Raw genomic sequence first — 25,699 nt, 5'->3', positions numbered from 1 at the left:
TAGATTTCAACCCCTTGGGTATCAGGAGCCGAGTCTTGTCTGTGCTCCAATGTTAGTGTGGTGCCTTGCATATAAGGGATACCCTGTAAATCGTTGTTAAATGAATGAATGAATAAATGATGAAGGGTCCCCCCCAAAGTCAGCCTGGTTTCCCATTCCTCTGAGCTGCTGTTTCAAACTTTCCCCTTTCCCCCCAGTTCAACTCCCATGCCAACCCTCACCATTGCTCCCCAGGTTCACAGCCACAGGACGGGAGGCTGCCTCAGTTTCCTGTCTCCACACATTCTGCATCTGCAGAAATGCTTTCCCTTTGTCCGGGCCTCTCTGGTCCAGAGTGGACCTCTCCATCTCTTCTATGGATCCTTGCCCCATGCCTCTCATCTATCTTCTTCCCTCTCTGCTGGTTCTTTGTCTTCTAGAAATAACCATGGTCAACTCTCTCCCATCTAAAAGAATCATTATATTACACACCTGAAACTAAAATCATACTGTACGTTAACTAACTGGAATTTAAATAAACGCTTAAGAAGGGGGCACCTGGGTGGCTTAGTTGGTTGAGCATCAGACTCTTGATTTTGACTCAGGTCATGACCCCAGGGTCATGGGATTGAGCCCTGTGTCGGGCTCTGCGCTGAGGCACTGAGCATGGAACCTGCTTGGGATTCTCTCTCTCTTTCTCTCTCTCTCTGCCCCTCTCCCACTCATGCTCTCTCTCTTAAAAAAAAAAAAAAAAGGAAATCTTTAAATAAAAACTTAACAAACAAAAAAAAGAATAGCCCCAAATTGCTCTTGATCTCACTTATGTCCACCCTCCAGTTGCCACCCTCTGTTCCTTCATAGTGGAGCTCCTTGAAACAATCCCCTGCATCCCCCGGGGTCTCCTCACCCCCATCCCATCCAGCCCTCCTGTTCTTACTTCCGCCTCAGCTCTCCCCAACACAGCTCTGATCACGGTCACTGGTGACCTCCTCTTGTCAAAATGAGCAGACGCCTTGTCTTCTTCTCATCTTTCCCAACCTCTCAGAGGCCATTGGACTCCCCTGGGCTCCACTCCCGGAGGCTCTCCTCTGTCAGCTTCTGGGACGCTCTCCTCTCCTGCTTTTCCTCCCCTCTCCAATCATTTCTTCTCAGCCTCCTGGTTCACTCCCCTTCTTCCACTGTTTCTTATTGTCCATCTTCCTGGAGTTCTGCCCTTAACTCCCTTTCCTTTATGTACATGCAAGACTCTAACATACCACCTGGGTGCTAACAAAGTCCTAATCTCCACCTGGCATCCCTTTCTCCCAAGCCCTAGACTTCCATGTTGATGTGAATATTCTCTAAGCAACTCAAATTCGAGATGTGCTGAAATGAATTCTTTTTCTCTCCAAACCTGCTCCTCCCCCTTTATTCCCGGTCTTGGCCAACGATCTCATCATCCACCATGGCCTCCACGTCGGACACCTCAATGTCATCCCAGGCTCTGCCCTCGTTCTCACACCCCATAGCCAATTTGATGTCAAAGCCGTTGATAATTCTTTCTAATTATCTCTGGACTCTGTCTCACCCTTGCTATACCCCCTGCAGAGCCCTGGGACAGGCAGATCTGATGATCTCACTCTCTGGCTTAAAAATATGTAGTAGCTCCCCATCACCTTCAGGATAAAATGTTGTTTGTTTAGATCCTTGAAAGGGCCATCCTTTTCATCAGGGCCAGAACTAAGTAAGGTGAGGCAGGTTGGGTGCCTGGGTGCACCATTTAAGGAGGGCTCATTCTCAGGCTTGTTGGTACAAGCACCTCTATGCATTTTGCAACCTAATGGCCCCCTTGCCTCCCTTCAGTCCTGGCCCTGTTTTTCATGGCTCCATGCCGTTGCACTTGGCCATTCTCTCCACCCCAAAACCCTGACCCCTCTCTACCTTACCAACTCCTACCCATGCTTTAACGCTCCAGTCAAGGGCCACCTCCTCTGAGTTGCCCTCCTTGGCCCACCCAATCTGAAATACACGATTCTCTTCTGTTCACCCTTCCATCACACTGGCCGCGAGGCCGGTTTACTTTCCAGCCTTGACTACCAGCCTAGCGCCTTTGAGGACACTTTGTTGGAGACTGATAGAGGGAATGGATGAATGTCAGGAAAGAGGTCTGCTGAAAGCTACTGTTAATAATAAGAAGAGGGGTGCATGGGTGGCTCAGTTGAATAAGTGCCTGGCTCTTGGTTTTGTCTCAGGTCATGATCTCATGGTTCGTGAGTTTGAGCCCTGCGCTGGGCTCCGCGCTGACAGCACGGAGCCTACTTGAGATTCTCTCTCTCCCCCTCTCTCTTCCACTCCCCTGCTCATGCTCACTCTCTCAAAATAAATAAATAAACTTAATAATAATAATAATGATAATAACAGCAGCAGCTTGGGGCCGAGAGCCCAGGCTTTCATGGACTTGCTGTAGAGAACTGAAAGCTCTAGCAGTTATAACTGATGCCCAGCAGCAGGCAGCGGAGTCCCCATCAAGTGGGCAAGAAGCGGCTGCGGAGGAAGAGGATGAGAGGATGGGGCCTGATGGCCAGTTCTGAGGTTCCATAGTCCTGTCCAGTCTTGTCCAGCTTTTCCAGGGGCGGCCAGTGTAGGCATCACTCCACCACCATGCCCTCCTTCTGAGTATGAAAGTGTCATGCCTGTATAATAAAGTGCAAATGCCTCTTAGCAAGGCGTTCGAGGCCCCTTGGGGTCTGGCCCCGGATCACCAATCAGGCCTCAGCTCTCTGCTTCCTTGCTCTCTACCATCCAGCTGTTCTAAACTATTTGACTTAAAAAAAAAAAAAAAGGTTTATTTATTTTGAGAGAGAGACAGAGAGACAGAGAGAATCCCAAGCAGGCCCTTCACTGTCAGTGCAGACCCTGATGCCTCGAGGGCTCGATCCCACGAACCATGAGATCATGACCTGAGGCATTATATCAAGACTCAGACACTTAACTGTGCCATCCAGTCGCCCCTTGAAGTTTCTTGAAGTTTTCCTGCTCTCTCCCATCTTGGGGGCCTTTGCTCAGGCTGCCCCCTTTATCTGGAAAGACCCTTTCCTCTCTCTTGACCACTTCCAACAGTCCATGTCGCCTCTTCCGGGAAGCCCTTCCTGCTCAAGTCTGGGTGAGATACCCTCCTTTGTGCTGTGATAGCACCCCTAGCTTGGCCCTTAGCCCTCTGATTGATACTGCCTCTAAATGCACAGCTAATCTTTCTTGGAGTCACCATGGGCCAGGCCCTGTTCTAAGCACCTTATATAATTTACCTCACTAAGTTCCCACAACCACCTCATGCCTTGATGTTATTTATATCCTCCTTTCACAAATGGAGAGATGTGGGGCACCTGGGTGGTTCCGTCGGTTAAGCATCCGACTTCAGCTCAGGTCACGATCTCACAGTCTGTGGGTTTGAGCCCCGGGTCGGGCTCTGTGCCAACAGCTTGGAGCCTGGAGCCTGCTCGGGATTCTGCGTGTGTGTCTCTCTCTCTGCCCCTCCCCTGCTCGCACTCCGTCTCTTTCTCTCAAAAATAAATAAACGAGGGAAAAAAAAATTCAAATGGAGAAATGGAAGCTCAGAGAGATTCCGGTTACATAGTATCTTACTTTCCTATGCTGTGTAACAAATCACCAGGAACATGGGGAACATGACAGTTTAAAACAACATATGTATGACCTCAGTTTCCATGACTCAGAGCACAGCCTAGCCGCGTCTTGAGCTCTGGCTCTCGCCAGGCTGCAGTCCGGGTGTTGGCTGCCCTGGGGTCTCATCTGGAGCTGAGGTCCGCTTCCAAGCTTGTTGAAGTGGTTGGCAGAATTCAATGCCTTGCCACTATAGCTCTGGGGCCCTCAGCTCCTCGAGGCCACCTCCTCTGTGTAGTTCACAACATGGCTGTGTGCTTCAAGGCCCCAGCACCGTACTATTTCTTTTCGGGAGATGCTCAGTCCCTTTTTTGTTTTTTAAGTTTATTTATTTATTTGTTAACGTTATTTATTTCTTTTGAGAGAGAGACAGAAAGGGAGAGAGAGGATCCCAAGTGGGCCCCACACTGTCAGTGCAGAGCCCTACATGGGGCTTGAACCCATGAACCGCAATCATGACCCTAGCTGAAACCAAGAGTCAGACGCTTAACTGACTGAGTCACCCAGTCGCCCCTTTATTTATTTTTGAGAGAGAGAGAGAGAGAGAGAGAGAGAGAGAATCCCAAGAAGTCTCCATGTTGTCAGCACGGAGCCTGGATGCAGGGCTTGAACCCATGAACCGTGAAGTCATGACCTGGACTTAAATTAAGAGTTGGATGCTTCTGACTGAGTCACCCTGGCACCCTGCCCAGTCCCTTTTTATTTTTTTTTAAGGTTTATTTTTTTTTTAAGTTTATTTAATTTGGAGAGAGACAGAGATAGTGCAAGTGGGGGAGGGGCAGAGAGAGAGGGAGAGAGAGAATCCCAAGCAGGCTCCGCACCATCAGTGCAGAGTCCGATGTGGGGCTCGAACCCACGAACCGTGAAATCATGACCTGAGTTGGACACTTAACCAACTGAGCCCCCCGGGTGCCCCTGCCCAGTCCCTTTTTATTTTATTTTATTTTTATTTTTTAATGTTTATTTATTTTTGAGACAGAGAGACACAGAGCATGAACGGGGGAGGGTCAGAGAGAGAGGGAGACACAGAATCTGAAACAGGCTCCAGGCTCTGAGCTGTCAGCACAGAGCCCGATGCGGGGCTCGAACTCACGGACCGTGAGATCATGACCTGAGCCGAAGCTGGACGCTTAACCGACTGAGCCACCCAGGCGCCCCTGCCCAGTCCCTTTTTAAATGGCATTCACCTGATTAAGTCACACCCACTAAGGATAATCTCCCCTTTGATGCACTCAAAATTAATTGATTTGGGATCTTAATTACAACTGCAAAATCTCTTTACTATTGCTATAAAAGGTCACCTAATTACGGGAGTGACATCCCCTTATACCCTAAGGGAAGGGATTAAACAGGTGTGTACCGGGGTGGGGGGAGTGTGGGGTCGGGAAGCTTGGAGGCCACCTTAGGCCATGTCACACACAGCTGGTGAGTGGCAGCTCCGGGAGTCAGTCAAACACAGCTCTTCCTCCTCTGGAGTCTGTACCTTCAACCCAGCTGAGGCAAAGGATACAAGAGCTGAAATGCTGGCAGGTCTTAGGAGGACCAAACTGGGTCCTGCACGCGAAGTGTGTGGCACAGCGTCTGGTCCAAGGAGATGCTTGACACTTGCAGTTCGCATCCCCAAAGGCCAAGACGGTGGCTCATCTGCTTCTCTGCCTCCACAGTCAGCAGTAGGAGGAGGAGCCGTGGGGTGGCGGGATTATAGCAGAAGCTTTTGACCATCTAGTTTGAATCCTGCGCCCGGCTGGAAGAGGGAGCCCAGAAGAAATGCCTCCTCATATCCCCATGCTCCCAGTCAGACCCTGTCGGAATATAAACGTCCCCTTCTCACTCCCCCATCCCTCAGTCTTTGTCGCCTCCCCCCCACCCCCCATGAAGAAAGGCACAAAGTCGGGAATTGATGCTGCATCTTTTTTTTTTTTTTACTTTTGCCTTCTTAAAGCATGTGCTGAGCTGATGGACGAAGCAGTTTGGCAATTAAAAAGGCCCAGCGGCTTGGGCAGCAGCAGGGGAGGCCAGGAGAGGGCCAGGGAACGGCAAAGCCCGCACTAACTTCATAAAATATAAAACAAGGGAGGGGTGAAGGGAGGATGGAGACTTGTAAAATACAATATCTTAGGGGATTGGCAATAATAAAAAATAAGGTTCATTATTTACAAACAATTTCTGTTCTTGGTCTCTGTACAGTGGGGCGGGGGTGAGGGGTGTGTGTGTGTATGTCGGTATGTTGATGTGTATGTTTGTGGGGGGGGCAGGGAGGCAGTGGTCGTGTTGGTCATTATGAGAAAGGAAGGGGTTAGCCCAGTGAGTGGTTTATCTGAGAAGGACGGATGGTTGTGGGAGGGTGGGGTGAGAACAGAGTGGTCAGCCCAAGGGAACAGTCCGATTGTGGTGGGGAAAGGAAAGGCCCTGGTAAAGATTGGGGCAAAGAAGGTCTGGGGAAAAGTGGAACCCCTTCTCCTGGGCTGGGAGCCCAGGGGGCAGGGGTACAAGCTGGATCCGGGTTAGAGAGCAAGACCACCCCTCTTCTGGGCGCCAGGGGGTACGTCCTGTGTCCTGGGTCTTGGCACGGCCTAGGAGAGTTTGATGGTGGTATTGGGGCCCAGATCCCTGGAGAGAGAACAGAAATCAGGGTGAATCTGTCCAGTGAAGGACCCTCTCACCCCTCTGCATGCTGGATCAGGAGGCGGGAGGGATGGGGCCTTGGGAAAGTGTGGCTGACACGGGGACCAGGGCACAGTGTGGGTGGAGACTGGGACGCCAGGAAGGGAAGGGGCCACCCACTCACCTCTCACGGAACCACTCCTTGGGATGAGAGAAGTCGGGGCTGGTGCCATTTCCACCGACGTCTTTTGGCCAGGCCTCACTCAGGTACTTGGTGGTCTCGTGGGTGCTGTCCAGGTGGTCAAGCTGCAGGTGGTCCTGGGGCCGCTGCTCTGCCGGCCCCCCCGGCTTGATCTCCCAGCCATCTGGGGGCTCCACAGGCAGCAGGGCACTGCGGCCATCCTCCCACGAGCCTGCCCCCTCATCGTAGAACAGGAGGCTCCGGGAGGGCACTAGACAGAGAGCACAGGGTGAGCCTCAGTTGTCGAGGCCCCCTCCTCCCAGCCACGTTCCTGGCCCACTAGTTAACGATGAGGGTCCTGAAATCTTGCAGGCCTGAGTTTGAATCCTAGCTCTAACATTTCCAGTTTGCATGACCTCAGGCAAATCAGGCCTTTGCTTTAGCCTTTCTGAGCCTCAGTTTGCTCATCTGTAAAATAGGGATACTAGAGCCAACCTCAAGTAGATGTGGTTTAATGAGACAATATAGGGAAAGTGATTGGAACTGTTCATAGTAAGCACTCTGAGAAAGTAGTTCTTCCTAAGCAGAGGATACCGGGGCGGGGCATCTGCACCTGGATTCTAATCCCACCTCCACTATTCACTTTCTGTGAGACCTTGAATCAATCTCTTCCCCATTCTAGGCCCTAGTATGCCCTTCAGGGAAATGAAGGAAAAGAAAACAAATTTGTTGGATATCGACCTTGTTTTGTTTTGTTTTGTTTTGTTTTATGCAGGCTTCATGCCCAGTGTGGAGCCCAGTGTGGGGCTGGAATTCACAATCCTGAGATCAAGAGTTAGACGCTTAACCGACTGAGCCACGCACACGCCCCTGGATATCTACTTTGTGCCAGGCATCGTGCAAAGCCCTTTGACCTGTATCAAATCACTAACAACTCACAGAAACTCCTGGGAGCGAGATATTTTTAGCCCAGTTTCACAGAACAGGTAACCAAGGTTCTACTTATCGGGGACCTTGGCCTACGCTAGAGGTGAGAGGCAAACCCAGGTCTGCCTGGCTCCAGCCCTCAGGCCCTGACCTAAGGGTCTGTGTGAAAGGCACTGCCTGCAATTGAGCAATACACCAGCTCTGAAAAGCCAGTTCCAGAAGCCACTTCCTACCACAGATGCACACAGGGCCTGCCACACACTGCATTCACTGCAAGGGGCTCCTCCATTCCCTCGCCTCCTCTGACTCTGGCTTTGTTCATTAATGCTGCCCCCACCCCCAACCTCCATCCCTTCCTCTCCTGGGGTTTCCTCTACCTCCAAATATACAAGAGCCCCTCTGCTCTTGGAACATGGATACGTGACTCGCAAGCCCTTACACCCCTGTGGTCCACCTCCCTTAGCAACTGTCCTGTCTTCTCAGGCCACCCTTGTCCAGGGAGTGGTTTTCACTCACCACCTCCACTTCCTCTTCCCCTAACCCTCCCCACCCCTTCCTCCCCTCAAGGCCCTGCTGGTCTAGCTCATTCTCCCTGCGTATCTCTCCTTCTTGAATCTCACTCCTCCCTGTCCCCTCCCTCTCTGACCTCCCATCTGTTTCCTCTTCCTCCTGCCCTGCTAGATAAATTCGTTCCTGGAAAATGATGAACAGCCAGAAAGTTCCTCTGTGGGTCTACCTGAAGTATCTTCTGCCTCTGGAAATCCATACTGTTCTCTGCTGCACCCTCTACCAGTTCTCCCCCTTGCCACCCACGTATTATACCTTTTCTCTCCTCTCGTGTGGTCTTCGAAAAGGTGGCAGTGTGCTCATTTAGTAAGTGCTTGCTCTACACCAGACACTGTGCTAAGAGTGTTTGTGCACCTTGCCATCTAGTTGTCACAACAACCGTGCTTGGTAAGAGTAGAGCTGTGACTCCCGCGTTTCAGATGAAGAAATTAATGCTTAGAGAGCTTAAGGCACATGCCCAAGGTCACGCAGTTAGCAAACGGCCACGGCAGGTATGACTGACTCTGAGGCTCCCCGCTCTTAACCACTGTACCTTACAACCCCCTATGGGACGGTAAATATCTGAGCTCACACCACCATGGCCCCTCTTCTGCCCAAGGTAGACATTCCTGCTGCTCCTGAGTGCTGTGTCAGGGTCCTTCACATAGTGCTTCAGACAGCCACCACCATCTTATTGGAAAGGGCCCTTGAACTGAGACTCATTTGCCATCCCATTCATGAAACACTAATGGTATCTAGCAGATGCCCCATGACCACCGGTACCACAATTCGTCAGGGCTAGGGTGGGAACATTCCTGTTAGCCCCTCTGAGCCACTCTTGGGTGGGCTGGGTTTAGGGGGTCTTCCCTGGAGTCCCAATTCTACAACCAACACTGAATAAATCATATGCCCTTTCGGAGCCTCAGTCTCCCCATTTGCAAAATGAGGACACAGAAGAAGATAACGCCCACCCAGAACCTGGCTCCATTCTCGTGTCTGGCTTCTGTCTGGAAGTTGGGGTTGAGGGAAGATGGCCTGGCTCAGGTAACATAGCCTGGCCCACTCACTCTGACTGGCTGTGTAGACGCTGTCAGCGGCCACGGGGTCTTCCTTCACAGTCTGGGAGCTGGAGGAGAACTCAGGGAGGCAGGGCACAAGGGAGCCCAGCACCAGAACGAAGCACAAGGCCGCCACCTGGTAGTGGAGAGAGAGCGGTGGTCAGAGCCACCCTCAATCCTTCTGCCCCCAAACCAATAGGTATAAAAGGCTCTGTGTTTTTCCAAAACAGCAGCACCCAGAGCCAACTACCCCCTAGATGTGGGCTCTTCTACCCTTTCTGGAGAAGGTTGGGGAGACTGCTCAGAGCATCGCAGCTCATTGTAGGGAACCGCCATAGGCAGCATTAGAAAAAGAGGAAAGTGGTCAACATGGTTATAACCTATAAGGTGGAGGAATCAGGACAGGGAGAAAGGAGTAGGTGGCGGTTTGGGGGGTTAAGGGAGGGGGACAGAGCATCATACCAGGTTCTCACAAGAGGAGCTGAGAGTCACGCACCAGGAACTGAGCCCTGCCCACAGGGTGACTGCCACCTGACAGTGTGAGGCTCTCGGAGAGCCTGGGGAGTGATCAGCCAGGGGGCAGCAGGCCGCACATTTCCAGGACAGAGTGGAAGAGGGTCTTGCAGAGGCCTGAGCCACACCCTGCATATTCTTTTGGGTTTCTAGAGATTTGCTCAACCTTCTCCTCGCTATTGGTTCCAGAAAGAAAGAACCAAGTCCAAACTTCCTTGTGTTTCCTTAAGCCCTTCCCTCCTCAGCGGCCTTGTAGAAGTGGCCTCCTCAAGGGACTTGCCCTGCTATCCCCTAGCTGGGTTCATGTGAGCCACTACACATCCACACGGTGTTAGAATTCATCACAGAAGGTCATGTTCTAGAAGGCTCCGTGGGCTTGGTGAAAGAGGCTGGGGTCTGCAGGAGCCAGCTCACCAGGCACTAGGATCGTGTACCTTGGTGATGTGGCCAACCCCTCAAAGCTCTGCCTGCTTTCCTAGAAAGCCAGCCTGGGGAAGTCTTGTCCTTGTGTGGCCCTGGGGTGAGGGAACAGCACCTACCATGAGGCAGGTCCCAGTCTGGGTGGCGGCCATCTTGTAAGGTCTTGAGATCTTGTTGGTGACCAGAGTCTGGAGTTTCTGCAGCTGCTGCAGCAGGGTCCTGAGGAGGGCACAGTGGTCACCTGGCACGCTCTGACCCCGCAGGCATCTCTGCCTCCTGGAGCTCTCCCAGGGTGCACCTGGGCTGGCTCCAGCCTTAGCCTCCACACCAGGTGTCCATTTCAGCCACGACAGAAAAGGTCACCTCCCGCTTGGCTCCTCTGCGGTGTGGCTTGGGGGGACCTGGGGCCTGTCTCATAGTGAATAGCTGGGTCACCCTATGGGAGTTCAGGGTTGCTCCTCAGCAAAGTGGGGGTGGGAGGAGGGTCTACCCCACCTGGGCTGAGGTCACCTTTTTCTTCGCCTACACCAGCCACAGCTAAATTGACCTTCCTGTCTTTGAACCCCACAACTCCCTGAGCTGATAAGACGGCCACGTGTGGCAGCTGTCTGGTGTGTAGTGAGGGTTTCGTTGATTTTGTTTTGTTGCTTTTATCACAGCACCTGCAGCACTTCGTTTATTTACGGATTGCCATGTCAGTCTCCTTCACTAACTGTGGGCTCCCTGAGGGCGAGGACCGGGTCCCACCCAACGTGGAATCCTCCGGGCACACACAGGGGGGACTCAGCCCGTGCTTGGTGAGTAACAGTTTAACCATCGCTTTCCTCCACCTAGCCGGGCAGTGGGGTTGCAGTTACCAGAATGTACAGCAGGTGGCGAAATAGCTCCAAGGGCCTGGCCCTATTTTGGGCCAGAGAGGAATCTGGGCCAGAGGTAGAGGGGTGAGGGGTGCGGACTCCCGCCTCCCTTCCCTGAGTGGGGGGCATTCTCCAGGTCAATCAGGGGAGTGGCTGGATCCTGCTGGAGAAGCTGGGGGAGAAGGGAGGAAAGAAGGAAAAAGCCTTCTGTTGAGCACCTGCGAATTACCAGCTGTCATCTACGTCATTTTAATTTACCCCAGCAAATAATTATTAAAGACCTACTGTGGGCTCATGGCTAGGCACCATCAAGAATTCAGAATAACCATTAAAAAAAGAAGAAGAAGAGCTGACATGAATTCAGCATTCTCAAACGCCAAGCACAGCTCTGGGCCCTTTACTTGCACTGTCTCATCGAACCTTCACACAAATCCTGTGAGACAGAGCTTCTATAATCCCCATTTAGACAAAGCAACTGGGGCCCAGAGAGGTTTAATGGTTTTCCCAGAATCGCAAACATGGCAGAATGGGATAAAAAAAAAAAAAAAAAAAAAAAAAAAAACGAAACAAACAAAAAACCCAGGCTGTGATTTTATGTGGCCACCAGGCCCTGTGCCGGCTCCACGCTGATGTTTCTCAAACTTAATTGTGCCTGTGAATCACTGAAGGATCTTGTGGAAATGCAGATTCTGATTCTGCAGGTGGTGCCGATGCTGTTTGTTGGTAAGAAGAACCCTGAGCAGCAACACCTACACCAGCGGTTCTAACTTTAGGGTGCACCAAAATCACCTGGAGGGCTTACTAAAACACAGGTTGCTGAGCCCTCCCCGGGGAGTTCCTGGTTCACTAGGTCTGGCTTGAGGCCTGAAAATAAGCATTTCTGAAAGTTCCCAGGGGCTGCTGCTGCTGGTCTGGGATCACACTTGGAAAGCCACTGTTCCACATCAGCTCATTTAAGCGTCGCACCTGCCCTGTCATAGCATATAGAGCTATGTGCTCATGAAGAAGGATGGGAGGCCAGGGGTCCCAGGCTCTGCAGGGTTCCTGTCATCCTGAACTCAGTTACCCCGTCTCTCTCCTGCCTCCCAGAGCTATGCCAGAGCCAGGCACTGGCTGCAGAAGGGTGGGGGGCCAGGGAGGAGACAGGTGGGACAACTCACCTGTTGGCATTCTCCAGGGTCTCTACCTTCTTCCACAGTTCATTGTTCTCTGATGTAAATGTCTCCACCCTGAGGGGGCCAAGTAGGCAAAGGCTCAGAGGCAGCCTCCAGACCCACTGCTGCCCGCCCCCCACCCCTGTCCCACCATTCCCTGTGGCATCCCGCTTCCCCCGCCCTCTGCTCTGGTGCCCTTTGAGAGAGGACCAGGGAGAGCGGGGCAGGCTGGGGAGTGGGTCCCAGGCCTGCCACCCTGCCCAGGATGCTTACTTCTTTTCTAGACATTCCACGTACTCCTTCTTCTTGCGGCGGCTCTCCTGGGCCGAGATCTAGAGGGGCAAGCCCCCGAACAGGGGTTACCATAGCCACGTAACCACTTCCTGGGGATCCTCAATTTTAGGGCTGGCATCACCTGGGGAGCAGAGGCTCCCACCCACCAAGGAAGTCCTAGGGAAGGGGCTGGGTCCAGCTCATGCTTTACCTTGTTCTTGATTTTTCTCCGGACCCTCTTTAAGGCCTTTTCTTCGGCTTTGGTGAGGGGGAGCTTCGTGGGGATGGGGTAGCCCTCAGCAATCAGGGTGCGTTTCTCCTCCTCTGTCAGGAGCAGCGGCCCTGATGTCCCCTGTAATTTCTGTGGGAAGTACGACATGATGGTTAGGAACCAGACAGCCCTGGATTCCAGTTCAAGCTCTGCCATTTACTCTTTGTGTGACTTGGGGAAGGTACTCGACTCTCTTAGCCTCAGTTTCCCAATCTGAAAAAGGGTGGGTCTGAATTAAATCCAATAACATGAATCAACAGTGCTGCGAGCCCAGCATGTTAGGCACTCAGCCTATTATTGTGGTGGGGGGCGGGGGTGTCCCTAGATCCCATTCTGGAATCCACAGCCTCAAAGCTTGCTTGCCCAGAGCCCCTAAGCAGCAGCCCCCTCATGTCCCTACAGTCTCCACTTGGGAGGCTCCACACTCATCCCAGGACTCAGGGCCTAGCTCCATGTTTCCTGGGGGCTTTTGGGCCTCCTAGAGCCTGGGCCATCCCCCTAGAGGTCAGGAATGTCAAGTTCTAGTCCTGGCTCGGCAACAGTGTGGGTTTGACAGGCCTCTTGGACCTCTCTACCTGGTTCCTCTTCACCTCAAAGCAGGATTGAAAGATTCTCACTCCCATCTGCCAGGCAGGCACCTCTCTGAATTCTGATAAGGATGAGGATCAGGCTTGGGGCTCCCCAGACCCTTCCCTGCTGGTCATGTACAGGGTGGACTTACTCAGTTCCTTGCCTCTAGGGTCAGCCCACCCCCAGCTGCTTACGTGAGGGGCGGTGAGAAGGGGGGAGGTGGAGATGGCCGTGGAGGAGCGGGCCATGGGCCGGACAGGGCTGGAGGGGGGCAGAGAGCGGGGACTCTGGGAGCCGTCACTGTCGCTGCCGTGGCTGCTGGGGGGCGTCAGAGGCATCTGCACCAGGTCCTCTGGGGAGAGCGGGGGAATCCAGGTTAGCAGGGTTGCATCCCAGCTCTGCTTGGACATCAGAGGTCAGCCAGCCCTGACACTGTGGGGAACGGAACACTGGGGCCTTGACCAGCTGTAACATCACAAGCCCCTCTGCCATGTCACATAGATGAGCTGACATCCCCGAAGTTGCTTCCTGAGTGCCATCCCATCTCTGACGCCACAGAGGTCTGGCTCCCTTAAGCCTGGTCCTTGGTGTGGATATCATGGAGGCGAGATTCTTGAAGTCCCTCCCCCATCCCTGACTTCACAGGGTCCAGACCCTTTGAGCCTCCAGCTTGGTAACCCCAGAGGTGACTGGAATCTGCCCGCAGTCAGACCCATGGGGATCAGGCTGGGCAAGCAACAGCCTCTGTCACTTCTTTTTTTCCACTGCAAAACTTTTAGCCACATCAACCCCAGGGGCTCCTCTTTCAACTTCAGGGTAACAGGACAGCATTGGGCTTTCGGCAGACCAGCCAGGGGCACTGCTCTCCCCAGCCTCCTGCCCCTGTTGCTTCTCTGTGGCCACAGCATCAGGAAGACTGACGCTTGAGGTGGTCAGGAAGAAGCCTGGGTAGAGCCATGAGGACCGAGAGCCTAGCTGCAGGGAGAGCTCCCAGGTCGGCACAGAAAGCCCAGCTAATAGCAGGTGTGGAGACCTGAAGGCTCTGGGCTGAGGCTTAGGAGGAACAGCTGCATCCTTCTAGGCTCCGCCCCAAACTGCCCCCTGCAGGAGTCCTCTCTCCTTTCCCAGACTTTGATTTGCCTCTTAAAGAGCCCTGAACTTGGAGCCAGAGAGCCCGAGTTCAAGTTCTGCTGTCACCTGCCCCAGGTGTGTGGCCTATAGTCATGTTTATTAGCCTCTCCCAGCCTCACTTTCCTGTTGGAAGGGAGCCACGAGGATGGAATGAGCTAATGTTTGTAAAAATGCTTTACGGATAGAAGGGCACTCTACAAGGCGATGTGTTTTCACAGTGGCCCCTTTCTGCCTTCTGTGAGTCTTCTCTCCAAGGAAGTGAGCAACCTGAGGGTGAAACTGGGGCCTTATTCATCCTTCTAAAGCATGTGCTACTGAGCCCAGGGCCTGATACATAGTAGATGCTTCATGAATGTTTGATGGATTAATGGGGTGGGACTGGAAAGATTCAGTTAGCCTTTTCTCCTTCTGGCCAATCCAAGAAGCTTCCTCTGTTCCCTTCCTCCTTGTCGGATCTGGGAGGCTTCCAAGGCCTCCTGGGATCTGCCAACTTTAATCCATTTGGCTGCTATGATATTGGCCCTCATTACTCTGATCTCCTTGGGCACAGGAACTGTCTTCTCTCTCTGCTTCCCCAGCTCCTGGTACTGGGACATGCACAATGAACTCACTGGGTGGATGGATGGATGGATGGATGGATAAATGGATGGAAGGATGGATGGCTACAGAGTGGGCATCATCAGTGAATGATGGGAGGGGGATTAGCAAACAGGGTGAGAGAGTGTCAGTAACAGAGATGACAGTTGTAGATTGGGTAAGAAGGGGGCTTGAGGAAGGGAAAGTGTGAAGGGGAGGGAGGAAAGGATATTCTCAAGAGAGATGGGAGTTGTCAAGGGAGATGGGTGGGCTGGGCCAAGGGAGTAGGGATGCTGTCTGCCCAAGACTGGAGAGAGGCAGAGTCCCCTTCCGGACATACTTACCTGGTGTCACTTTGAGGAACTGATTCACCTCCTGGGGCTCCGCTTTGATCACTGGCAGCTGAGTCATCTCTCCTGGGGCCTGAGGAAGACATGGGTCCGTCTCCATCAGCTGTCCTTGGGGCTGTCCCCACCATGCCATTCAACCTCCCACCCTCCCCTGAGTCTGGCAGTCTGCTCTGCACATAAGGAGGCGGCGGCGCTCAGTGTTCCGAGCACAGCCCAGAGGGAGCAGAGGCAGGTTTTCAGGCTTGGAGAAGCCAAGTCAGACCTAAGAGAAGAGAATGATGGTCAAGTGGTTAGTGTAGTTTATTATTTTTTTTAAGTTTTTAAAATGTTTTTATTTATTTTTGAGATGGAGAGAGACAGAGCATGAGCAGGGGAGGGGCAGAGAGAGAGGGAGACACAGAATCCAAAGCAGGCCCCAGGCTCTGAGCTGTCAGCACAGAGCCCGATGCGGGGCTCGAACTCACGGACTGTGTGATCATGACCTGAGCCGAAGGCGGACGCTCAACTGACTCAGCCACCCAAGTGCCCCACTGTAGTTTAGACCTTATGCTCAGAGAAGGAGAGCTTCTTGTGACCTCCAAGGCCAAGGCCATTTTTTTAGTGGAGGCTGACCTGCACGGACTGTGAAGGCCACGTAGGCGGTAGGCCGTGGTATGCTGTTATGTGGTTTGCTATGTGGTTTGCAGAGTTTGCGGAAAGGATAAGAGGTAACGTCTGGCACATTGAAGCTGTTCAGTGAGCGGTAACAATAGCACAGACTAAGAAGGCATGAACTGGCTGGGGGCTCAGGGTAAGCTCCCTCAGCCACTGAAGTTTGAAACGAGTCCTGAAGTATAAACAGGAATGTTCCAAATAAAGGATGGGGCCAGTGGTGAGGGGAAAGGCATTCCAAGTGCAGGGAAAAGTATCTGCAAAGGCACAGAGGCCAGAGAGCATGGCTGGATCCGGAAACTCAGTATTCAGGGTGTCCAGAGGGTAGGGGTGTGTGCCAGGGGTGGAGGGGTAGGAAACAAGATCAGATGGCTTGGCGAGGGGGTGGCGTGGGGGTGGTGGGAGGATTCACAGAAGGTAGAAAGGGACCAGACAAGGAAGTTTGAAACAATAAGGAGCCCCTAAAGGGTTGGATTGCAAGGGACTAACAGAACTAGATTTATGTTTCTTTAAAAAATTTTTTTTAACGTTCATTTATTTTTGAGACAGAGACAGAGCATGAACGAGGGAGGGTCAGAAAGAGGGAGACACAGAATCTGAAACAGGCTCCAGGCTCTGAGCTGTCAGCACAGAGCCCGACGCGGGGCTTGAACTCACGGTCTGCGAGATCATGACCTGAGCCGAAGTCGGCCACTTAACCGACGGAGCCACCCAGGCGCCCCTAGATCTATGTTTTAAACAAACACGCATCCCTATTTCTTTATATTCCCACTTGCTGCTACAGAAAGGACATCAAGAACACGCATGGCTGCCTACACACGACGATCAACATGCACCTAAGTGGTGTTCTCTTTGAGGAAGGCACTGTGTTGTTGGGTGCTGAATTTCAGGACCAAGGCTCCCCTCTGGTTCTGCAGCCAGCAGGGAGAGGTCATGATATTCTGGGTGGGACACAGAATCCCCAATTTAGGCAGATGAGTAAGAATCGCAGAAGGTTCAAATTGGCAGAGACCTTGGAGACTCCCTGGTCTGCATCCTAGCTCAGCCCTCAAGTGACAGAGAAGGCATTGTGATGGAAAGGGTGGGTCCCACAGCCTGTGACTGACAATGCCAACTTCTGGTTCCTGTGCCTTCCACAAGGGTGTTGTGACCTCACTAGAGCGGGAAGTGTGGGCTTCTGGGTCTTGCAGAGTTTGGAATGCCGTTCATTATTTCTGACTGTGTGATTCTGGGCAAGTCGCTTAGCTCCTTGAGCCTCAGTTTCCTTCTCTGAGGCACGTGCCCAACCTCCAAGACTCTGGCGGCTGCTGCCGCGCCTTCCCTTCCTGCTTTGCCAAGGCCTGAGGAGTCGCTGAGCCAGCCTTGGAGGTGGTCACAAAAGATCCTCCACCTTTGCAGCGGACCCTTGGTCCGACGGGTTGATGGTGGGGTAGGGAGGGGCTGAGCTTGCCTTTGGCCACATACATTTTGATCGGGTGAGATGTGTGGCCAGCAGGGGGCAGAGCTAGTCAAACCCATAACTAGGGATTTTAAGATGGCCCTTAGATTGTAGACTCCGGGCCAAGAAGCCTTTTAGAGCCAGCTCCTGCTCCCATTTTACAGACAAGGAAGCTGAAGGAATAAAAAGAAGGCAACGTGCCCAGAGACAGGACACAGGCAGGGCCCAGAGACTTGGCCTGGCATTCCCAGGAGGCTCTTCAGATGTTGGATCTGTAGCCGAATCCTGTTATCCATGCATCGTGGAGGGTGGTGGTGGTGGGAGGTGGGGGGGGGGGGGTGATGGCATGAGTGTATGAGGTAAAAAACGTTGATCTCATGAGCGTATACAACTGAAGTACAGCAAAACTTTCGAATTCTCATATTTGGTCTTTCCTTTTTAAAGTCCTGATGCTCTGAAAAAATAACACGGCCTGTGCCATGTCTATCTCTGAGACCGTGGACCAGGCCCCTGATGCTCAGCCCTGCCTGGGTCCTTGTAAACTTCCTTCTGCACACAGTGAGGCCCCTGGCTTACTCTGAGGGTGCTATGGTTTGTGCCCATTCTAGGAAGGTGAGGGCGTCCATGGGAGTTCTGACCCTCAGTCCCAAGGGTCACGTGGCTCCCAGTTCACGTAGCCCTGGGGTACACAGGGCTTTGAAGGCCTCTTCCCACAGAGACCCACCACCCTGCCTCCCTCCCTCAGCCCCTGGGAACCGTCCCCAGGCTCACCTGGTGGGGGACAGGCAGCCTGGACAGGGGGCTGAGGCCCAGCAGCGGGGTGGTGGCCATGGCAGCAGCAGCAGCCATGGCTGAGGAGGCGGCCAGAGGGTCCACGGGCAGCTCCGGGCTCTGCTCCTGCTTCACCATGACGGAGCACAGTTTGTGTCCCAGCACCCATGCTTCCTGTTCCACGTCTGGGGAAGGGGGCAGGACCAGGCTCAGGGGACTTCCCGAGCAGAGGGCTCTGCCCCCCTCCTCCCCCTGGGAGCTCCTCTGGACTGAGATGCCAGGGAACGGAGGGTGGCAGGCAGGCAAGGGCAGAGGGGGGTGCTTGTGACATAGGCTGGGGCCAGAAGATGTGGGGCATCTTCTTCATTCAGCAGCTCACACAGCAGGTGTGGACAACAGATCTGGACCCCTCCTGACTGGCTGTGGGACCATAGGCAAGTTGCTTAACCTCTCTGAGCCTTAGCTTCTTCATCTGTAAAAGTGCCCGGCAAGAAGTAAATGTTCAATAAAAGCTAGCTATGGTCACTACAATGGCTGCCATCCAGAGAACATCTGCTGAGCACTGTGCTAGGCGCTGGGGACCTAGTGACAGTCACAAGCAAGTTTAGGGTAGCTGGAATGGAAAGGAAAGGGGAAGATGGGCCAGACTCACAGCTGTGACTTTGTCCTAAAGGTAATGGGGAAGCACTGAAGGGTTTTAAGCGCACTCAGATTTGTAATATCAAAAAAAAAAAAAATCATTCTGCGTGTGTGCATGCATTGATTGGACTGACTGCAGGCAAGACAGAAGCAGGGAGACTCTCAGCAGGCTGGTGAAATAGCCCAGCGAGAGAAGATGAAGCCTGAGGAAAGGAGGTGACAGTGGGGATGGAGAGGAAGGGACATACTGGGGACAGATGTGGAAGGGAGAATCCACAGGACCTGGTGATGGGGGTGGGGGTCATGTTGATGGTGAGGTGTGATGTTCAGGTTTCCCATGGCAGTGTCCTTTTCCTGCCCACTTAGTGGGGCTTTGGCCTCACCTGGGCCACAGGGCTGGCAGGCATCACCCCTTTTCCTGATGAGTGTCTACAGTCCTGCACCCTAAGTCAGCCCTGCCCACGGTGGCCCCAGCAGGCCCCAGGCAGCGGTGAGGTGAGGCGCAGATCTGGGGAGCCAGTGTGCAGGGAAAGGGCGAGGGGGCTTTGGCCTTTGGGGCCTGCTGTGGGTAGGGAGAGGGGTCAGTGGTGCCTGGTCCCACCTCAGAAACGAGGCCCCACCCAGCTGGGAGCCTAAACGCCCTGGCTCTGGGCCACAGGCTGCCCCAGGGCTCCAGGAACACCCACAATCTTCCCAAATTACAGGGCCAGTTGTCCGGCCTCCGGGAAGCTGCCCCTGCAAAGGGCCCACAGACAAATTGCTCTAAAAATAGACTTGGGGAGGCCAAGGAGCTGGGCTAGCCTAGCGGGGGTGGATGGAGAACCTGCCATGAGAGGGGGTCTGCCCCACATGCTGCCTTTCTCCAGGGTGGGGCCTAAGGACTAACTGACATGACTTCCAGAGGCTTGGCTGAGAGGCCAGGGCATGTCGGGAAGCTAAGACCTCTGCAGCCACAAGCCCTGCAGCCATTTAAAGCCCAGGTGGTGGCCCTGCCCTCAGGGGTGAGTGGAGTGGAGTATAACATCCCATTTCTGCCCCTGGGGAATCTCAAAGACCCTCAGAAGCAGCTAAGTGCAGCTCTTAGCCCTCTATACATATGAACTCATTTATCCCTCCCAATAATCCTATGGGGCAGGCACTATTATCATCCCCATTTAATAGATAAGAATATTAAGAAACTCATTCAAAACCATTGTCCTCTGAAGCGAAAGAGGAATTAAACATTCATTGTTTTAGTCCTAGGTTCTAGCCCAGTCCTATTAAATAGGACTTTTATTATGCACAATTAAAATGGCCACTAATTCTTTTTACATATTATGTACTGGGCACTAAACTGGGTACTTTGGGTATATGTTTAAAAATTCTGGCCAGAGTTCTTTTTTAAATGTATGTTTTTTTATTTTGAGAGAGAGAGAGAGAAAGAGAGAGCAAGTAGGGGACGGTCAGAGAGAGGGAGAGAGAATCCTAAGCAGAATCTGCAGAGCCTGACTTGGGGCTCGATCCCATGAACTGCGAGATCACCACCTGAGCTGGAATCAAGAGTCTGACAGTAAACAGACTGAGCCACACAGGCGCCCCCCCCCCCCCCGCCACCCCAAGGCCAGAATACTTATGGCACATATGTTATCTTCATTTTATAATGGAGGCCCAGAGAGATTAAGCAACTTGCTCAAGATCACACAGCAGCTAGTGGAGGCATCAGGATGCACACCCAAGCCTGTTTGGGTTCAAACCCAGTACCCCCTGCTGGCCCTTGAGCCAGAAAAATGTGGTGGCGAGGGTGTGAGGTTTAGTATCAAAGAGCTTGCTTGCTCCCAAGTCCCTACTATGCATTTTACTGTGTGTGTGACCCAAACAGCTTAGTTTTCCTGAAGCCTCATTTTTCTGATCAGACAAATGGGGATTACGATAAAAGTGAGAAGAAAAAAGTGTGAGATAATGATAAAAGTGTGAGAGATAAATGAGATAATTAAAATGAAGATACTTTGTAAACCACACAGTACTATAGAAATATTTATAGTTATTCCCATTTGTAGATGAAGAAACTGAGGCTTTATAGAGGCTAAGAGATGTATCCATGATCACCTAGTCAAATGTGACAGGGCCAGGACCACCTGTATTTGAGGAAACATCCAAAGGGGCCATTTCTAGGTGGGGCACAGTCTGGGGATGTCCAGTGTTGGTTACCAGACAGGAGAGACTCAAAGGGCCCTTTGCTTAAACAGGCAGGACGTTGGGGGGGGGGGGGTGTTGGTTGGAGGGGAGCTTTAGGGAACTATACCTTCGGGAATAAAACTAGGGTGCAGACATCTCTCCCAGGCAGCATTTCAGAGGACAGTGCAGTATGAGAGGGTGGCAAGGTTCCAGAGTCTCAGAAACTTGTCCACATTTATGGTTTAGTTCCCCCCACTGTTTCCTCTAAGTCAGTGGTTCTCAAACTCAAGTGTGCATCAGAATCACTTGGAAGGCTGGGCCCTACCCACATGGTTTCTGATCCAGCAAGTCTGGGCGGACTGAGAATCTGCATTTCTAACAAGTTCCCAGGTGACTGCTGCTGGTCCAGGAACCACCCGTTGCTCACAACTGATCTAAGCCAGCAAAACAGCCTTTTGAGAAGTGCCCGTATGAGTTTGATATGAGCGAGAACAAAAAGGCAGGAGGCCGAACTCCTCTGAGAGGTGTTTGTGGGTGACTCCCCTGTGTGCCTCTGGGAGTCTTAGCCTGAAGGCCTCCCCCACAACCCCTCCCAAGCTTCCTCCCCTCCTGGGCCCGGGCTGTCCTTAGGTCCTTCTACCCTGTTGTACCTTGGGTGGTGTCCTCCATCTTGATGGGCACAAGGGGGCTCTGAGGTGCCGAGTCACCGCTCAGGGAGTAGCTATGCTCAGCCTGGATGCCTGGTGTGGGGGAGTCCAGTTCCATGTCCAGTAGAGGGCTCTTCTCGTCCAGCACAGGGTCATCAAAGAAACTGCTGAACAGGTCATTAGAGAAGTCCTCCATGTTCTCCGCGAAGTGGTCCAGGTGCTCAGGGAAATGCTAGGGAAGGAGGAGGGAAGCAGGGACAGTGAGCTTAGCCTGGGAAGGGGGCACAGGTGCTGCTGTGCTGCCCCCCACCTCAGGCCTGCTACCACCACCGCTGTCAGTGCAACCTGCCCGTTATTCTTCCTGCCATCATTAATGCCACCGCCATTGCCACCAACCTCCCCACTACCCACATCCTCAGGACCAACTAGTATCGTTTGTATCATGACCATCACCGCTGTCACCACTTTACCTTCACCACCACCGTCTCCACTGCCACTTCCAGCCTCACTGTCGTCATTCTCAAGAGTGAGATGTGGAGGGCGTAAAAGCATTCCTGAACAGGTGACCGGATGCTATGCTGTAGTTCTGGCTCTGAGACCTTGGCTCAATCACTCAGACTGCCTGAGTCTGTTTCTCTGTCCACCCTACTTCATGGGAAGACTAAGTAAAGAATGTGTGTCTATGCCAGCACGTTTGCATCTCCAAGGCAATATTAATGACTTTTGTACTATCTTTTTGCTAGAGTGAAAGGTGGTGGGATTATCAAGGCTTCTACTCCCCTCATTAGCACAGCCCTGCCTGTCCTCACGCCACCAGACTCTCCCCTTTCCAAGACATTCCTTCTTTATGCCAAGAGATTAGACTCTGAAGCCATGTTGCTTGGGTTCGAATCCTGACCTTGATACTTCTAGCTGTGACTCAGTGCTGTTCAAACTGTGGGTGGTGACTCATTAATGGGTTGTGAAATCAATTTAGTAGGTCACAACCAGGATTTAAGAAAAAATAAAACAGAAAAAATAGAAAGTATCAGAGTGCACTACACACAGTGAAGTTAAATACCTGTGAGGTTTTCATCTTGTCTTTGTGTGTGTGTGTGTGTGTGTGTGTGTGTGTGTGTGTGTATAGGTACTTGGTAATGAAGTGAAATATATTTCTCAGAAACACAAAAGTCTGAAAAATACTTGTCTCTGAGATCTTGGGAAAGTTAATTAACCTCTCTCTGTTTCATTTCCTCCTTTGTACAGTGAGACTGATAATAGTTTGTTAGGATTGTTGTAAGAATTTTTAAGAATTTTTAAAAATTATTTCTGAGACAGAGAGAGACAGAGCATGAGCGGGGGAGGCTCAGAGAGAGAGGGAGACACAGAATCTGAAGCAGGGTCCAGGCTCTGAGCTGTTAGCACAGAGCCTGATGCGGGACTCGAACTCATAAACTGTGAGATCGTGACCTGAGCTGAAGTCAGATGCTCAACCAACTGAGCCACCCAGGCACCCTAGGATTGTTGTAAGAATTAAATTGGTACATATAAAGCACTTATAATGGCCCCTGGTACATAATAATTACTCAACAAACATTGCCTCTTATTATTAATAAAGCACCCAGTGGCTAGCACATAGTAGGTGCTTATTGTTTTTCTCTCTAAAGAATTATAAACATGTAAGGACATGCTCCTGCTGTTCATTATTTACTGACTGAATTTGCTGGTGGGTTGGAAGAGATGGTGGGAGGGGGTTGCTTCAGGCCCTGGCATCCCACCTGGTGAGTGGTTAATGACTGGCTTCTGGGGGATTGGTTCAAGGTCTGGAGCTGTTGGCCCTTTCTGGCATGGAATACTCAAAGCCTGCCCCAGTCCTGAAGGGATGAACAGAGAAGCCCTCTGAGAATAAGGCTCAGAGCCACATGACCATCTGTGCAGTCAGATGGACTTGTTTTTGATTCTAGCCCCATGACTTGCTAAGTTATTTGCTTCTCAGTGCCTCAGTTTCCCTATCTGTAAAGGGGAAATAATAGTTCCTATTTTATAGTGTTGTCATGATGATCAAATATTTGTTGGGTGCTTAATATTCACCTTATAGGATTATGAGGGTAAAATAAGTACATATAACATTTATATATAGAACACATATACAGCGAATACATATAACAGGATGGTGCCTAGTATGTAGTGAGTACTCAATGGTTATTAGCCATTATAAGTATGGAAACTGCAGTTCCTAAAAGCCTAACTCCAGGCCTGAGCTGAGCTGAGCTGAAGAATGATCAGAGAATCAAGGACAAAATAAATGTGGAAAACTATTGACTCAGGTACTCTCCCCTTTTCCCAGTTTGCCAGAACTTATCATCACCTTATGGTTTTGTTGCGATTTTAACTTTCCGAAGTGCTTTCATATGCACAATTTTATTTAATCCTCACAATTACCCAATGAGATAAGGAAGTTACGTATTTGCATTTGACGGATAAGGAAACTGAGGCCCAGGGAGTCAAGTACAACAGGAAAGTGTCCACAACCCCTCATTGCCCAGTCCTTTCCCAATTGTAGCAGACATTCTTCTGTTCAAGAATTGCCTGTTTGCCAGACTGAAAACTCCCTGAGGCACGGTCTGTATCTTGTTCCCCTGCTGGATCCTAGCACCTGGCCCATGATAACCATCTGTGGAGGGACAGGTCCTTGTTCCCCAGAGGGCAATGCCATCAGCAGGTCATTTATCTATCAATGTCTGGGGTGAGACAGAATCAGGAGGTCAGAAGCATCAGCTAAACACATCTCTAAGAATAACTGTGATCCTACACTAAGGCCGTTTACAGGGCATCCCCTCCCCACCCCCTCCCGCCAACCAGACAGCCAGCCACAGGCAGGACTGTGCTAGCTATACCCTCTGCAGGGCCTGGGCCAGCCCAGCTGGGGGCGCTTTGCCCCTGCTCACTCTTCCAGGGTCTCTCAAAGGCCTGGTGTGGGGCCCAGTGGGAGGGGGTTGTGAAGAAGGGAGGACAGTGAGTCAGTGGCTAAGGTATTTCTCCAGCAGCTGCTTCTCAGGCGATAAGGGTTTGCCAAGCCCTTTCCCGGGGCCTGGGAGAGGAGAAATACTTTCCTCCAGTCTGGGCTGGGGTCCCTGAAGTCCTTGGCTCCAGGCAGAATAAGCCAGGTCCTTCTCAGAGACCCCTTTTGGGGTGCCCACAGGAACCTGCTCAGGGAGCTCAGCTGGCCCCCTTTGGTGAGCAGCCCCCACCCCACCTGCTGGAAATAGCAGCCAAGGCCTAACAGGATGGAGCTTCCAGAAAATGAGAGCCAAGTGGAAGGGGAGGGCGGCCAAGGGGCAGGCAGGGTAGGGGTGGAGGACACTCAGAAAACCCGGTCCTCTTTGCTCAGGGCTTCCTTATGTGATGGTCGGACCTCTGGTGGCAATGGTGGGCATGTCTCATCACCTCCAGGCCAACTTCCTGCTCATGCCAGCATGCCAGAAGGGACTGGCAAAACCCTTCAGAGGGTTTTGTAGCCTTACTTCTTCTATCTGGTGCCTGGTCTGTCAAAGCAGCTCAGTTATGGTTGGTTTATATCATCAATACATTAGAAGCAGAAGGGACTCGAGAAAGCCCATGGTCCTCACCTCCCATTCACACCCCCATCTGCCAATGAAGAAAATGAGGTCCAGAGAGAGAAAGCCACCTACCCAAAGTCACAGAGTTGGCAATGTTGAGGGAGGGGTTCAAGCCCACTCTGGGGACCTCAGGCCTCCTCAGCTCCAGCATGTCCATGTTTCCCCCAACCACACCCAGCTCTACCCCTAATTCACACGCTAAAAGCTGAGGTTTCAGACTATCTGAAGGAAATTATTGCCCCGGGGAGGAAGGAGGGTTAAATTTATGAACATCAGGGGGCCGTGGGTCAACGTTCAGAGGGGGGATAGGGTTCTTTGGGGGTAGGGGGTGGGCGTTCTGGGGTGCCTTGCCAGGCAACGGGGATGGGAAGCCAGAGAAGGAAATATTATGATTTGTTTCCCTCCTCGTTAAAGACTTTTTCCTACAGTCATGCCAATACAAGCTCCTTCTCGGAGGCCACGCGCAGTCAGCCCCGGCTCCTCTCTCTGCTCCTCCCTCTCGGAAGATTGGTATCGCACTCTCCTGCTAGCACCCCCGCGCATACCTCTCCTGGCAGCACCCAGCCCGGCAGCCAGGTCTCGGGCGCCTGCCCTTTAAATTTAAATAAAGAAGGACCCGGTGCCCCCAGCCGCGCGCTGCGGGCCTGAGATTACGGCCGGCGCGCTGTGGGGCCGCCCCGAGCCGGAGTCCGGCGTGCTCATTGGTGGAGCCCGCGGAGCTCCTGGCCAATGG

The 25,699-nt window shown here is 52.2% G+C and overlaps 1 protein-coding gene across 1 annotated transcript in view; it reads right to left on the bottom strand.

The window, feature by feature from the left end:
• Positions 1-5,533: 5,533 nt before the first annotated feature.
• The window catches only part of CREB3L1 (cAMP responsive element binding protein 3 like 1), a 35,177-nt gene continuing 15,011 nt past the window's right edge, over positions 5,534-25,699 (bottom strand). Inside the window, exons 2-12 of the mRNA XM_058688792.1 lie at positions 21,371-21,599; positions 17,928-18,112; positions 15,062-15,140; positions 13,205-13,362; positions 12,381-12,530; positions 12,170-12,228; positions 11,903-11,971; positions 10,005-10,104; positions 8,962-9,088; positions 6,425-6,692; positions 5,534-6,246 (exon numbers count right to left, since the gene is read on the bottom strand). Coding sequence (XP_058544775.1) covers positions 6,210-6,246; positions 6,425-6,692; positions 8,962-9,088; positions 10,005-10,104; positions 11,903-11,971; positions 12,170-12,228; positions 12,381-12,530; positions 13,205-13,362; positions 15,062-15,140; positions 17,928-18,112; positions 21,371-21,599 — 1,461 coding nt within the window. The 3' untranslated portion in view covers positions 5,534-6,209. The remainder of the gene's footprint in view (positions 6,247-6,424; positions 6,693-8,961; positions 9,089-10,004; positions 10,105-11,902; positions 11,972-12,169; positions 12,229-12,380; positions 12,531-13,204; positions 13,363-15,061; positions 15,141-17,927; positions 18,113-21,370; positions 21,600-25,699) is intronic.

Source organism: Neofelis nebulosa, chromosome 10, assembly GCF_028018385.1.
Source record: "Neofelis nebulosa isolate mNeoNeb1 chromosome 10, mNeoNeb1.pri, whole genome shotgun sequence".
Lineage (NCBI taxonomy): Eukaryota > Metazoa > Chordata > Mammalia > Carnivora > Felidae > Neofelis > Neofelis nebulosa.
The sequence above is the reverse complement of the archived record's forward strand: the minus strand, read 5'-3'. Positions and strand labels throughout refer to the sequence as shown.